The sequence below is a fragment of the Culex quinquefasciatus genome, chromosome 1 (assembly GCF_015732765.1).
Source record: "Culex quinquefasciatus strain JHB chromosome 1, VPISU_Cqui_1.0_pri_paternal, whole genome shotgun sequence".
In the NCBI taxonomy this organism is placed as follows: Eukaryota; Metazoa; Arthropoda; class Insecta; order Diptera; family Culicidae; genus Culex; species Culex quinquefasciatus.
This window is the reverse complement of record NC_051861.1, coordinates 36,664,929-36,677,515: the sequence shown is the minus strand read 5'-3', so window position 1 is coordinate 36,677,515 and position 12,587 is coordinate 36,664,929. Positions and strand designations below refer to the sequence as shown.

Genomic DNA, 12,587 nt, shown 5'->3' with positions numbered 1-12,587 from the left:
CAGAAAGATTCTCTTACAGAATAAAGTCAACCGAAGAACAAATCCGAAACCGTCGTGGAATTTTCTAAAAATTGGCCAAAAGATGCCAACGAGAAATAACTTGAAAAAAAAACCCCGAAGAAAACATCAAATTTACGGCAGCGAAAACAAATTACGTCCAAACACGCCCATGGCTACTTCGATCCTCTCTTTTGCTTCAAAAGAAGTTAACCAAAGAGAAAATCTATAAACACAAATACAAATATTAAAACTAAAAAAAATCTAAGATTTAAAAAATAAAAAGAAATATATATACAAAACAAAATTTAAAAATAAAAAATTCAAAGCTTTAAAATTCTAATAATTAAAAATTAATAAAATTAAAATAATATAATTTAATAAATCATATATTCAAAATCCTTCAAATTCAAAATAATAATCCAAAAAATTTCAAATTCTAAATAAAAATCTAGAATTTCAAATCATACCCAGATTTAAAATTTAAAAAATATCAAAGAATTTAAGAATTTAAGAATTTAAGAATTTAAGAATTTAAGAATTTAAGAATTTAAGAATTTAAGAATTTAAGAATTTAAGAATTTAAGAATTTAAGAATTTAAGAATTTAAGAATTTAAGAATTTAAGAATTTAAGAATTTAAGAATTTAAGAATTTAAGAATTTAAGAATTTAAGAATTTAAGAATTTAAGAATTTAAGAATTTAAGAATTTAAGAATTTAAGAATTTAAGAATTTAAGAATTTAAGAATTTAAGAATTTAAGAATTTAAGAATTTAAGAATTTAAGAATTTAAGAATTTAAGAATTTAAGAATTTAAGAATTTAAGAATTTAAGAATTTAAGAATTTAAGAATTTAAGAATTTAAGAATTTAAAATTTAAGAATTTAAGAATTTAAGAATTTAAGAATTTAAGAATTTAAGAATTTAAGAATTTAAGAATTTAAGAATTTAAGAATTTAAGAATTTAAGAATTTAAGAATTTAAGAATTTAAGAATTTAAGAATTTAAGAATTTAAGAATTTAAGAATTTAAGAATTTAAGAATTTAAGAATTTAAGAATTTAAGAATTTAAGAATTTAAGAATTTAAGAATTTAAGAATTTAAGAATTTAAGAATTTAAGAATTTAAGAATTTAAGAATTTAAGAATTTAAGAATTTAAGAATTTAAGAATTTAAGAATTTAAGAATTTAAGAATTTAAGAATTTAAGAATTTAAGAATTTAAATTTAAGAATTTAAGAATTTAAGAATTTAAGAATTTAAGAATTTAAGAATTTAAGAATTTAAGAATTTAAGAATTTAAGAATTTAAGAATTTAAGAATTTAAGAATTTAAGAATTTAAGAATTTAAGAATTTAAGAATTTAAGAATTTAAGAATTTAAGAATTTAAGAATTTAAGAATTTAAGAATTTAAGAATTTAAGAATTTAAGAATTTAAGAATTTAAGAATTTAAGAATTTAAGAATTTAAGAATTTAAGAATTTAAGAATTTAAGAATTTAAGAATTTAAGAATTTAAGAATTTAAGAATTTAGGAATTCAGGAATTTAAGAATTCAGGAATTCAAGAATTAAATAATTTAAGTTAGACTGTAATCCATATTCATACAGACTGCAGTCCTGATTGACCCAGTTGACGGTACAAAACATGATTTATCGAAAACTTTCAATAAAATATACTTTGACCAGATTCCACTTATTAAAAAGTTTAATGTGACATAATGGCGTTACCTTTCAAGAAAAAAAAATAATATTTTGAAAAACGAGGAATAATTTTTTTAATATTCAGGCAACTACAAGGTGGTTGTAAATATTTTTTATATTTAGGGCATGTAATGTATGGAATGCTAAAAAGATATTTTTTATTATCAAACTTTTTTTTGCAAAAAATGCTTTAAATGCAATAAGCAAGATTATGAACATAAAAAAATCATGTTGTTTTCATATAATTTAAAAATATACTCAAATTAATAAAAAAAATACAATAAACTTTATGACTCATTATTTTCTGTATGATTCAGTACAACTTTTATTAAATTTTTGAAGTAGGGAACAGCATCTAATTCCAGCGTGCCTCTAATGTTGGCAGGTCAGAACTTTGACATTCAATTAAAGCTAATTAAAAGCGTTTTCAACTGAAATCGAGTGATAGATAGCTCAATAAGAAGTGAGCAAGCAAGTTTCTATCAAAAGTTTTGCAAAATTAGTTGTTTAAATAGTGAAAATCAGTAAATTGGATGGAGTTAGGAGCGAGTGCTTAACCTGCCAAACATACGAGAATTTCCCTATTTAAGATTTTATTTTACCTGTGTTCTCCTTAATTTCAAAATCATTTTGGGGAAATGCTGGAAATTATGTTATAACTTTATTAGAACGAAATGCTATAAATTATTTTTATTAGGTCCTTGTCGGTACTGAAACCTGGTTAGCAATGAGTCTGCTATTGTAAATGCAGTTTTCTTAAACCTAAGAAAAACCTAAAACTACAGAGGATCTTGTGTGTAAATGTTAGTGGGAGGGAGCCAATTACCCGCGGCGTACTGGGGGTTAGTATTAAGAGAGACTCCTAGTTCAAAATATTCTAGCATAAATGGATCTAAGATCGTTCAAAAATATAAGCTTGATCCTAGGCTTGATCCATTTCTAAATGTTTCAAAAGTTAAACTAGATTTAATCAATGAAAAGTTCTTAAATGTTGAGATAATTGCAATAACTTAACTATTCAATAATATCATTTTGAGTAAGAATCTGTTTTATCTGAAAATCTGTACAAATCAGTACGGTGACCCAAATATCTGTCATCTGTACGTACAGATTCTGTACTCAGATCTTTGCTGAAAATCTGTACCATGACAGATAAATCTGTACATGTGGCAACGCTGATTATAGTTGGTGTACCTGGTTTTAGTGAATTTCAAGGATCAATCCAGATTATCCAGCATCTTTCATTTCAACATCCATGTAATTCTTTCAAAACATGAATTGAAAGTGATTTTTGGCATATTTATAAAGTTTTTACTTCATTTAACCAAACATGCAAAGTTATTTGGTATACATATATGGATTTTACAAAATTTAAATACTTTTTAGTATAACTTTTGTTAATTAAAGTTTCATGTAGGCAAAATTGCTCTAAAATGTTCAAGGCAAGTCACCTGTAATGGAACAATACAAAAACATGATGTTTTACTAGAAAAGTATTGATTTTCGTAGAGTGTCTCATTGTTCCCCAGCTGTCTCATTGTTCCTGCCAAATGCGTCTACAATGAGACAGTTGAATAACTCTGGCTGTAGATGTCGGATCGATCTCATATTTTGGTCAATGTTAGAACACACTGAAAGAAAGAAAATGCAACAAAAAGCTCATTAAAACATGCTGATGAAAAAAATAGAAAAATCGTTAAAAGTTGAAAACCAAAAGTGTCTCATTTATGATTACCCTACCCTACTTACCGTATCGATTCTTATTCTGTTACATATCATTTTTTAGGAAACTTCAACAACGAAAAGGTAGAAAAAAGACTTAGTGGACAGATAATACACAAAGACATTTTTCTCATCTGGGAATTTCTTTCATAGTTCGGATGCCACAAGTAAAAACTTACAGTTTTGTTTTATGATATTGAGAAATCATTTGATAATTTATTTTTCCATTTTTACCACTAAGTTGTCATCTCTGGTTTTCTTTTGTTTTTTTTATAGGTTTTTTTGTTCTTCCATAATAATTACCATAATTAGTGTTTTTTTTGTTGTGTTTCTGTTTGTATCCATTAAATGTAACATTTTACTTTCATTAATATTTTTCTTTAGTTCATTTAATAATTACTGTTTTCTTTCTTTTTTACTGCTTTGTTCGCATCGAAGTTTTTTTTTGTTTTCACATTTCGTCAATAGAAGGTAAAATTTTGCTCACGTTTCGCTCATCTTGTTTTTTTTTTCTTTTGTTAGGAATATTTAGATAATCACATTGATTTTGTCTGTTTTTCTTCTGAGCTTTGGTTCGCTTCGCTTCCGGAAACGCGCCCCGGGGGGAATGTTTAGATTTCTTGTGTTTGTTTGTTTCGATTTTTCCTGTATCATTTTCCTAAACGTGTTTGAGAGACATAAAATAGTTGTGTTTGTGTGGGTGTGTGTGTGTGTGAATGTTTATTCTTTGGACTGTTTTGAGTATTTGATTTCATTTCGTCACACCATTTTTTGTTTGAGCTGCGCTTTTAATTAACAAATAAACGAGATCTGTGTTTCACTTGTTTTCTTTTTTGTGTGTGTTTGTTGTTAGTTTGGGCATTTTTTTTTTTATGTGATTTTTTTTCGCTTACATAGTTTTTCACAAATTTCGTTTCTCTTCTGTGTTTGGATCTTCTTACATTTACGGGGGGGATTTCCTTTCTAATGTTGCTTTCCTAGAGCAAGTATTACGCGGGTTTAATAGTTTTTCGATAACTTGTACATTTGGCATGTTTCTTCTTCTCTCTTGAGTGGAGGTTTTTTTTCTTCGACAAAAAAAACGAGGGGCGACTTTTATTTACACGGACGAGAGTGTCAGAGTTTAGTTTGTGTTTGATAAATAGCAATCTTTTCTGCTTTCGGCAATATAATATATATATCAAATAATGAAATATATAGAGGTAAAAACAAAAATAATAGACTTCATAAAAAATGGGGCAAAAATTTAACTACTTATTTCGTTAGGGAGTTGCTGCTGTTCGTCTCTACTGCTCTGTGCTAATGATATCTTTTCGCGTTCAGCTGATTTTGATTTAGGACTGGACTATTTACAGGAAAAAAAGAGCGAGAACTTCTTACTTTCTCCGCCGCCGTGTTCGCTCCTCTCCACCTCCGTTCTGCCGCTCCGCGCTCAGCTTGATGCTGTTGAGCAGATACTTGAACTGCATGACCTGCATCGCCGTCACGTTCGGATCGCTGCACGCCTCCAGCCACTTGAGGAACTTTTCACCATGCTCGACCGCCTCGGCGGAACTCTTCAGGTCGGTGTCCTCCGAGCAGGTGCTCTTGAGGTCGTCCGCCAGGGGCGTCGGAGTGGCGTGCCCGTTTTCGTGCGTTGAGCTTGAGGGCGAGAGGGGGGAGGGGGCGGTGGCGACCGGGCCGGGACTGCTTTGGCTGTACAGGAGGTTGTCCAGGACCTGCTTGACGGCGGTGTTGGCGCCGTTGCACTTGGCGACCTCGTCGTCTTCGTCTTCGTCCTCGTCGACTTCGGGCTTCAGCTCGGACTTGATGCTTGTGGATGGGCTCGGGTTGAAGCGGGTGTGGTCTTCCGGCGGGAGCATCGACGGGTTGGTGGTCGTGGAGAGATCTTCCGGCTCGGACTTGAGATGATCGACGACGCCGTTTGAGCTGATGTTCAGGTTGATGGGTTGAGCGTTGTTGTTGAGCGAGTCGGCCGTGGTCGGCGGAGATTGACCTTTGGTGAGCTGTGAGTAGAGGATGTTCTCGTACTTGGAGTTGTTGGCGTTGGTGGCGTTGATCGAGTTGTTGTTGCAGGACTTGTCGCCGGGCATGAGCGAGGCGCCGAACGTTTTGTACCACTGCCAGAACCAGGACGAGTTCTTGGTATCCTCGGGCGTGAGCGAGGGTGCGGACGAGGGCGGCGTTGGCTGCGGGGTGGACACGATCGGTGGAGTCGCGGTCGGTGGCGTTGAACTCTGCGGTTGCTGCTGCTGGGTCGTCGTTGTCGTCGGTGGCGTTGACTGCGGTTGCTGCGGACTCGACGGACGGGGCATCTGCGAGTACAGATTGTTCAACCCGAGCATGGCTTGTTGGGACTTGAGCCAGTACCAGAGCGCTTCGTCGACGGGGGCGTTTGGGTCACGACCTAGGGGGGCGGCAGATGGTGATTGTTGTTTATATTTGTCGTTCAAGTTAATACCATGGATCATACCGTTGTTCTGAAGTTCGCTCGACGTTTTCTGCTGCAATTTCGCCAAATTTCGCACCGTCAACGACGGTGTCGACTTGTCCCCGGGAGTTCCACCGCCACTCCCCGACGAATCCGGCAAACTCGCCCGTGGACTCTGACTAGCATTCCCCTTAGGTCTAGCATTCCTCAACGACTGCGCCGCCGTCAATCCGCCCAAGTTCGACATCGTCGCCAAATTGTGATTGTTGTTCAACTGCGCTATCAAGTTCAAGTTTGTCGCAATCTCGTTGAAACTCAACGCCAGCGGACTCTGCGCCAGCCCGCCCATCCCCGAAAGGTGACTTAAGCTGGTCAACGGCGATATCGCCGCCATCGACAGTTCCGCCTTCCCCGGATCCCCACCTCCATTCCGGCTCAAATCCGCTCCGTACCGGTCCTTCGCCTTCCCCATCGCCGATATCTCCGCCGCCGTCTTCGCAAACGCGCTAAAATCCGCCCCGTGCAGCCCATTCATAATGATATCACCCCCGCTCACCCCCAGCCCCTTATCCCCGCCCCCGCTCAAATCCAGCCCGTTCATCCCCCTCGGACTCTTGTAAAAGCTCTCATCATACTTCTTCCCAAACAGCCCCTGCTCCAGCTTCATCCGCTTCTCCGGTGGCCCATTGAACAGCTCCGCCGCGGCGACCGCCGTCAGCGCCGCCGCCGTGGCCTCACTCGTCAACTTGTCCGCGTTCTCCGCCGACTGTCGGCTCATGTAGCGCAGCTTCTCCTCGTTTTTGCACCAGCCGCGAAGCGTCGACTCGGGCACGCCAATGTCCCGCGCGACCGAGGCCTTCGACTCGCCGTCGTGGATCCGCTGGATGGCGTCGATCTTGTCGGTGGCGGTCAAGTGGCGCAGCGGCCGCTTGCCCTTCGTCGCCATCATCATCTTGAAGTGCGTCGTGGTGCGGGAGTCTGGAAGGAAAAAAACGAAAAGGATGAAGAGCAAGGTTAGATTTGGGCAGAAAAACACACAAACTATCGAACATCTAGACCATTGACGGCGCACGCCTAGTCGCGGTGGTAGTTGTCGAGATCGAGAGAAGGGGGAAGTAAGGTGCGGAGAGCCCACTTTGTCGGAATAGGTTTTAGGTACTTTTCATGAAAAATATTTTTTTCAATGCGCATTATGCAGATATTTATGCTTTTGAAGGTGTGTTTCAATCATTTCACATTTTGAGACTAAAAGTGCAAAAACATGATTGTTTTGTTGGTCACCTACGAAAATAAATGACGTTTTACCTTCATAGTTGTATTTGTGTGATTGATTCTGAAAATTCTAGCGAAACAATGTAAATGGGCCAATGTCGAAGTGTAAACAAAGAGGCTAACATGCTCGTTCCTAATTTAAACATCAACTGAAATGAGCAGGATAGACTCGTTGTTTACACTTAGAAATTGGCCCATTCACATTGTTTTGCTTGAAATCCAAAACTCATCAAAAGAAAAAAAGAGAGAGAGAGAGAGAGAGAGTTTTTTCGATCTTTAAACATATTTTCTCCCAGCGAACACTCAGAGAAAAGGTTATGGCAATTTTACAGACTTTGAGATAAATAAACAATTTTGTTTATTGTTTAGCAAAATAAGAGAATTAATCTTATAGAATTCTCCAAAAGTTTTTCTTGAAAAAACTATTAATTTCTTTGATAGAGTTTGCAGTTATATTTGTTACAAACACAATCATACTTTAGGAAAGGGATTTTTTTTATTAATACGGTCTCTGTATTTTCGAAAATTGCATGTAAACTTTATGAAAACTGACACTTTTTACATGGCGCTCACGCACGCATTCAAAACAAACCTGCAAAAGTATGTGTGAGCACCGTGTATAAAAGGGGTGTCAAGCTGTAATCCGCACTGCATAATCGCTTTTGTTTTGACAACTTTACCCGGGACTTTACCCTTAGAACATTTGAAATTAGTGTAAAAATTACAAGTTTATAGGTAAATTAAGGTTTTTTAAAGGTGCAGAATTAGTTTTGGTGGCTTCAACCAATTATTTTTTATGACAAAATCAATTCTGTAACAACTTTTCAATAGGGCGAAACCCTCAGATGTAAACAAACTGAGTTTTTGTCAGAATCATATAAAGCGAACAAAACTGATTCTAAAACACCCTCCATCATCACAAAATTCCGAAAATACGTAGTTTTACAAGCAAAAAACAAAAGGGCTAATCAACAACATCAATCAAAACAAACCAAAGTGAGTTTCCGCCCTTGTGTTTTCACCCAATCATGAGGGGCGAATGTAGTATTTTCTGCAAGTTCCGACGTATGTTTAGAAACACAAAATTTTCATTATAATTTTGTAAATTTTAACCTGACAATCCTCAAAATGGATCAAAATGTATGTTTCTGATGTCTCTGACCACAAGTTCACAACAAACAAAGATTTGTATGATCCTAAATACATAACTTTTGAATTTCAATTATTGTAGTATCGGATCTGGTCTGGATTCACAATCTAGATATGAAGGTCCATAATTTACCGGTTCTTGGGACATCCGGGGATTCTGGGTCGAGCAGTTGCAGGACAAAAAGTTAGTGTAGGGAGGTTTAGGAGGAATGCCGTACAAAATCATCGCCTCAGTAACCATTGAAGCTAAGCAAAGCTTGAGAAGGCAGGATGGTGTCGCGGGGTGGCCTAGTCGTCAGGTGCCATGTCTCCCACTTCCGGCGGGGACACCCCAAGGAACGTCACTTCAATATAGACCACATCGTCAAACCAACTTGCTACTTACGGTGCTCAACGAGTCTTGGCCTGAACCGGACTCCTTATGAAGGCTTTCTAGACCAATTTTTTATCACTGAGGTTGCAAATATCACTGTATTATCACTGACTGTAACGTTTCACAATGATAAAATAGTTGTTCCACCACTTTTTTCTTTAAAAACCCGAAAAGTGAACAAAAATCAAAAGGGCGAATCTGTTGTTTACATTTGCTTTGTGGCGTAACCTGACGGGCTAAACCATTGTTTTGGTTGAGTGGGTGGCGATTACGGTGGGGCGAAAATGGAGGCACGCTCTTTAAAAAGGCGTAATTTGTTTTTCTCAATTTTTAAAAGCAAAAACACCTTAATTAATTTCAAATTGCTCTCTATGATGAAATTATTGCTATTTTCTATTACGTTTTGAAAAAAATGATGGTTTTCATGCTTTTTTGTGGAAATAGGAATTGATCGGAATTGCAAAATTTTGAATGTTGATTTTCCCGAAACGGCAGGATCGTAGGTTTCGCCCTTTTGAAATGTTGTTACTGAATTTCTACTGAACTATAATATTAATTTGGAATTTTAAGTGACTTTACCTCAAATTTATTTATATTTTATCAAAAGCCTTACTAGGCCATTGCATGTCTTATTTAAATTTTTCGACCCCCTTCTTCAAAAATTTAGAGGCAAACCATAATTATAGCTGAAAATTTAAATTTTATTGAGAAAAACTTGTACAATTTATTATTAACTATTCAAAATACATTGTACAACGTATATTTTTGTATTCTAATAAAAAGGGCCTTTTTGGAACTTCTGTAAATTTTGAATTTTGAGACTACAGATCAGAAAAAGACATAAAACATAGGGAAACAAATATTATCAGTAATTGTCTTATAAATTTCTAAAATTTGCAACAGCCTAAAAATAGATAAGGGACCATCCATAAACCACGTGGACACTTTTTTGGGAATCTGTTACCCCCTTCGTGGACAATTGTCCATACAAAAAAAATCTTTTTTGTATGGATCGTGGACAATCGTCATACCCCCTAATGTGTCCACGTGGTTAATGGATGGTCCCTAAACAAACATTAAAGTGAAAATATTTCTAGTAAAAAATTTGCACGGTATCTTTGCAGTAATTTTACCTGTAAAAATGTGTAAATTTACCACTATTCCAGTGATTTGCCACTTTTTCAGTCTTCATTTGGAAAAATAGACGCTGATACCCGTAAACAAAAAATACAAAAAAAAAGTTTTGTCTTTGACTTAACGTAGTTTACATCAGTTTAAATAACATGATATTTATTAGAAAAATCTGAAGGTTCTTATAAAATTTAAAAATAAAAAAAATCAAATTGAGAAAATATAACCCTAATTCTGCAAATGTATTTCTTTTTTTTATTTGTCTCATACAGTTCCGACTCGATTATCCAAAGTCCTTGAAAAAAATTCTCTTCGGTTAGCCGAATCCGACAACATATTGAGTAAATGCCTTTGATAATGTAACAGGCAGTAAGCGGTCAAATTTTCCCGGAAAATGGTCAGAATTTCACTTTTCTGAAAATCTCCATATAAAATCAGGGTTTCAAAAAGCAAAGTAATCCACTTTAACGATCCCGGGGTTTTTGTGGTCCCTGTTGCAAGTTTCTGCTCATTTCTAGGCGTCCGAAGGTTATGAGTGGTGAGTCACCCAAAACCTCTTTTACGCAAATGGACCGACGTTTTACTTCCTCATCCGGTAGAAGGCGTGGTCAGGCAAATCTCGTCTCGAAAAATGCCACCGGGTCCGTCTGGGATTGAACCCAGGCCATACTGGGGTTTAGAGACTACCACGCTAACCACTAAACCACCGGACCCGGCTAAAATCAGGGTTTCGTGTTAATTATTTTGACAGCTGGGAAATCTCACCATACCTTATCTAATCTACATACTATGGTCGCGAACTCAAATTTGATGTTTAAAAGAGAGTTTGGTGGCCAAAATGGTTGTGTTGAAATACTGAGAAAATGTATTTGGTATGCTAAAAGGCAATCAACACTTCAAATTTGAGCGAATTTGTAAAAGGGCCGAAGCCTAAGTGTAAACAAAGAGTCTATCCTGCTCACGTCAGTTGATGTTTACATTTGGAACCAGCAGGATAGACTCTTTGTTTACACTTCGGCTTCGGCCCTTTTACATTGTTTTGCTAGATTTTCTTGCTTTTAACATCAACACTCGTTTACAAATGATTTCTGGAGTTTTTTTTAAAGGTCCAATGAACCAAATTTCCAGTTTTTGCTTTTTGGATGTTTTTGAAACCGCCTTGAGTCAATGGTATTAAAAAACACCCAAAAAGCAAAAACTGAAAACTTGGTTTATTGGACCTTTTAAAAAAAACTCCAGATTTCAACAACACAGCAAAAAATCCGATGGTAAAATCGCATGCAAAAGCATGCACATCACCTTCGTCAAAAAAAAAAAACTTAATATTACACACATGTACAATGTTTGCGCTCGGCCATCAAACCGATGAAGAGTAGATAGGATCAGCGCAAATATGAGCTTGACATTTCGGTCAAGTAGGTTTCCCATACTGTCAGGCTACACATTTGGGGGTGTAATATTACATAGAATTTCATAAAATAATGCAAAATTTATTTTACATCCAGACCTTTTACACGCAGCTGGATTACTACTTTTTTAGTTGTGAACTCGGATCGGAAAACATTTACAGCGAAATCGATAAAAAGTTGACGCTTTTGGAAATATTTCAATGTTTACAATTTCAACAACATAGAGTTACCAGATTTGCTTACAGGATTTCTATCCGTGCGGGTTTTGAAAAGTTTTTTTTTTTTATAGAAAAAATAACAATTTCAGCTGTCAAAATGCTTAAGAAATTTCTCTAAATGTTTCATTTTATCAATCAGCCTGTCAATCAGAAAATTTATGCTTTTGAAAATTCAAAGGTCTCTAAGTCTTAACTTGTAAAAGTTTGAGTCTCGAAACATATAAGAAGTCCAGTTCCGGGGATGCTTGGCTGGTCCAGAGAGGACGCACGAAGGATGGAAAAAGTGCGTCCTGCGTAATGCGTTCCAATCCAGGCCAACCCTACCCCCTGCAATAAATCAAGTGTCTCCCAAGACATGGTCACAGCCCGGACCCTCCCAATTCATTTTTGCTACCCAACTGTCGAAACGCATCTGCACTCACAAAACAAAAGGAAAAAGAGTGCAAGAGTGCAACACTGCTGCACACACATTGGTGCAGCATGAGATGCATCTCACCTTAACGAGAAGAAAACCGAACAAAAAAAAATCTTTTTAGCTCAAAACTGCAAGAAAGAGCCGACACGAGACTCCCGAATCCGACAAAAAAGTTCCCGCCCACAACTTGCACACAAGAGTGCGCGAGAGCGAGAAAAAAGCAAAACGCATTTTTCATTTCTCTCGCTCACACACCCCCACACACACACACGCACGTTCGAATCGGCGGGATCGATGCACTTTTCTGCGCAGCAGAGGAAAAAGAGGGGGAGAGAGGAGGAAAAAAACATGTGTTTTTTGGCAAACTCTCGCGAAGCGAGAGGGGCCTGTGGGCGCTCTCTCGAAGAGAGAGAGAGCGAGCTGACGAAGCTCGGGTTTGTACGTTCATTCATAAAAATCGCATTTATGTTTTGGTCCGAGCGCCGCACACATCCAAGCAGGCGCTGGCAGGATCTTTACTGGAATCTCTTTCGCTCTCTCATTTGTTGGGGTGGTGAGAGAAGTTTTGTGCGTTGGTGTTGGTTGCGTTGGCTTCGGTCAGTCTTGTTTACAATTTGCACATAAAATCTCTGCCTGCTTGGGTGTGGGTGTGTGCATGTGCGTGTCATGCGCGCACACGTCGTGTGCTGGTGTTGGTGGTCATTTCCGTTGGCGTTTTTTTTTTCTTTCTGCGATTTTTTTTGCTTCGCAAAAAGGACACTCTCTGC

General features: G+C 36.9%; 1 protein-coding gene across 6 annotated transcripts in view; it reads right to left on the bottom strand.

Moving 5' to 3' along the window:
* Positions 1-3,899: 3,899 nt before the first annotated feature.
* LOC6047768 (protein distal antenna) overlaps positions 3,900-12,587 on the bottom strand; it is a 38,591-nt gene continuing 29,903 nt past the window's right edge. For 5 of the 6 annotated variants that reach the window (XM_038261035.1, XM_038261040.1, XM_038261045.1 and 2 more), the window contains exon 3: positions 3,900-6,831. In XM_038261035.1, coding sequence (XP_038116963.1) covers positions 4,799-6,805 — 2,007 coding nt within the window. In that variant the 5' untranslated portion in view covers positions 6,806-6,831 and the 3' untranslated portion in view covers positions 3,900-4,798. The remainder of the gene's footprint in view (positions 6,832-12,587) is intronic. The other variant, XM_038261055.1, reaches the window with a different exon arrangement.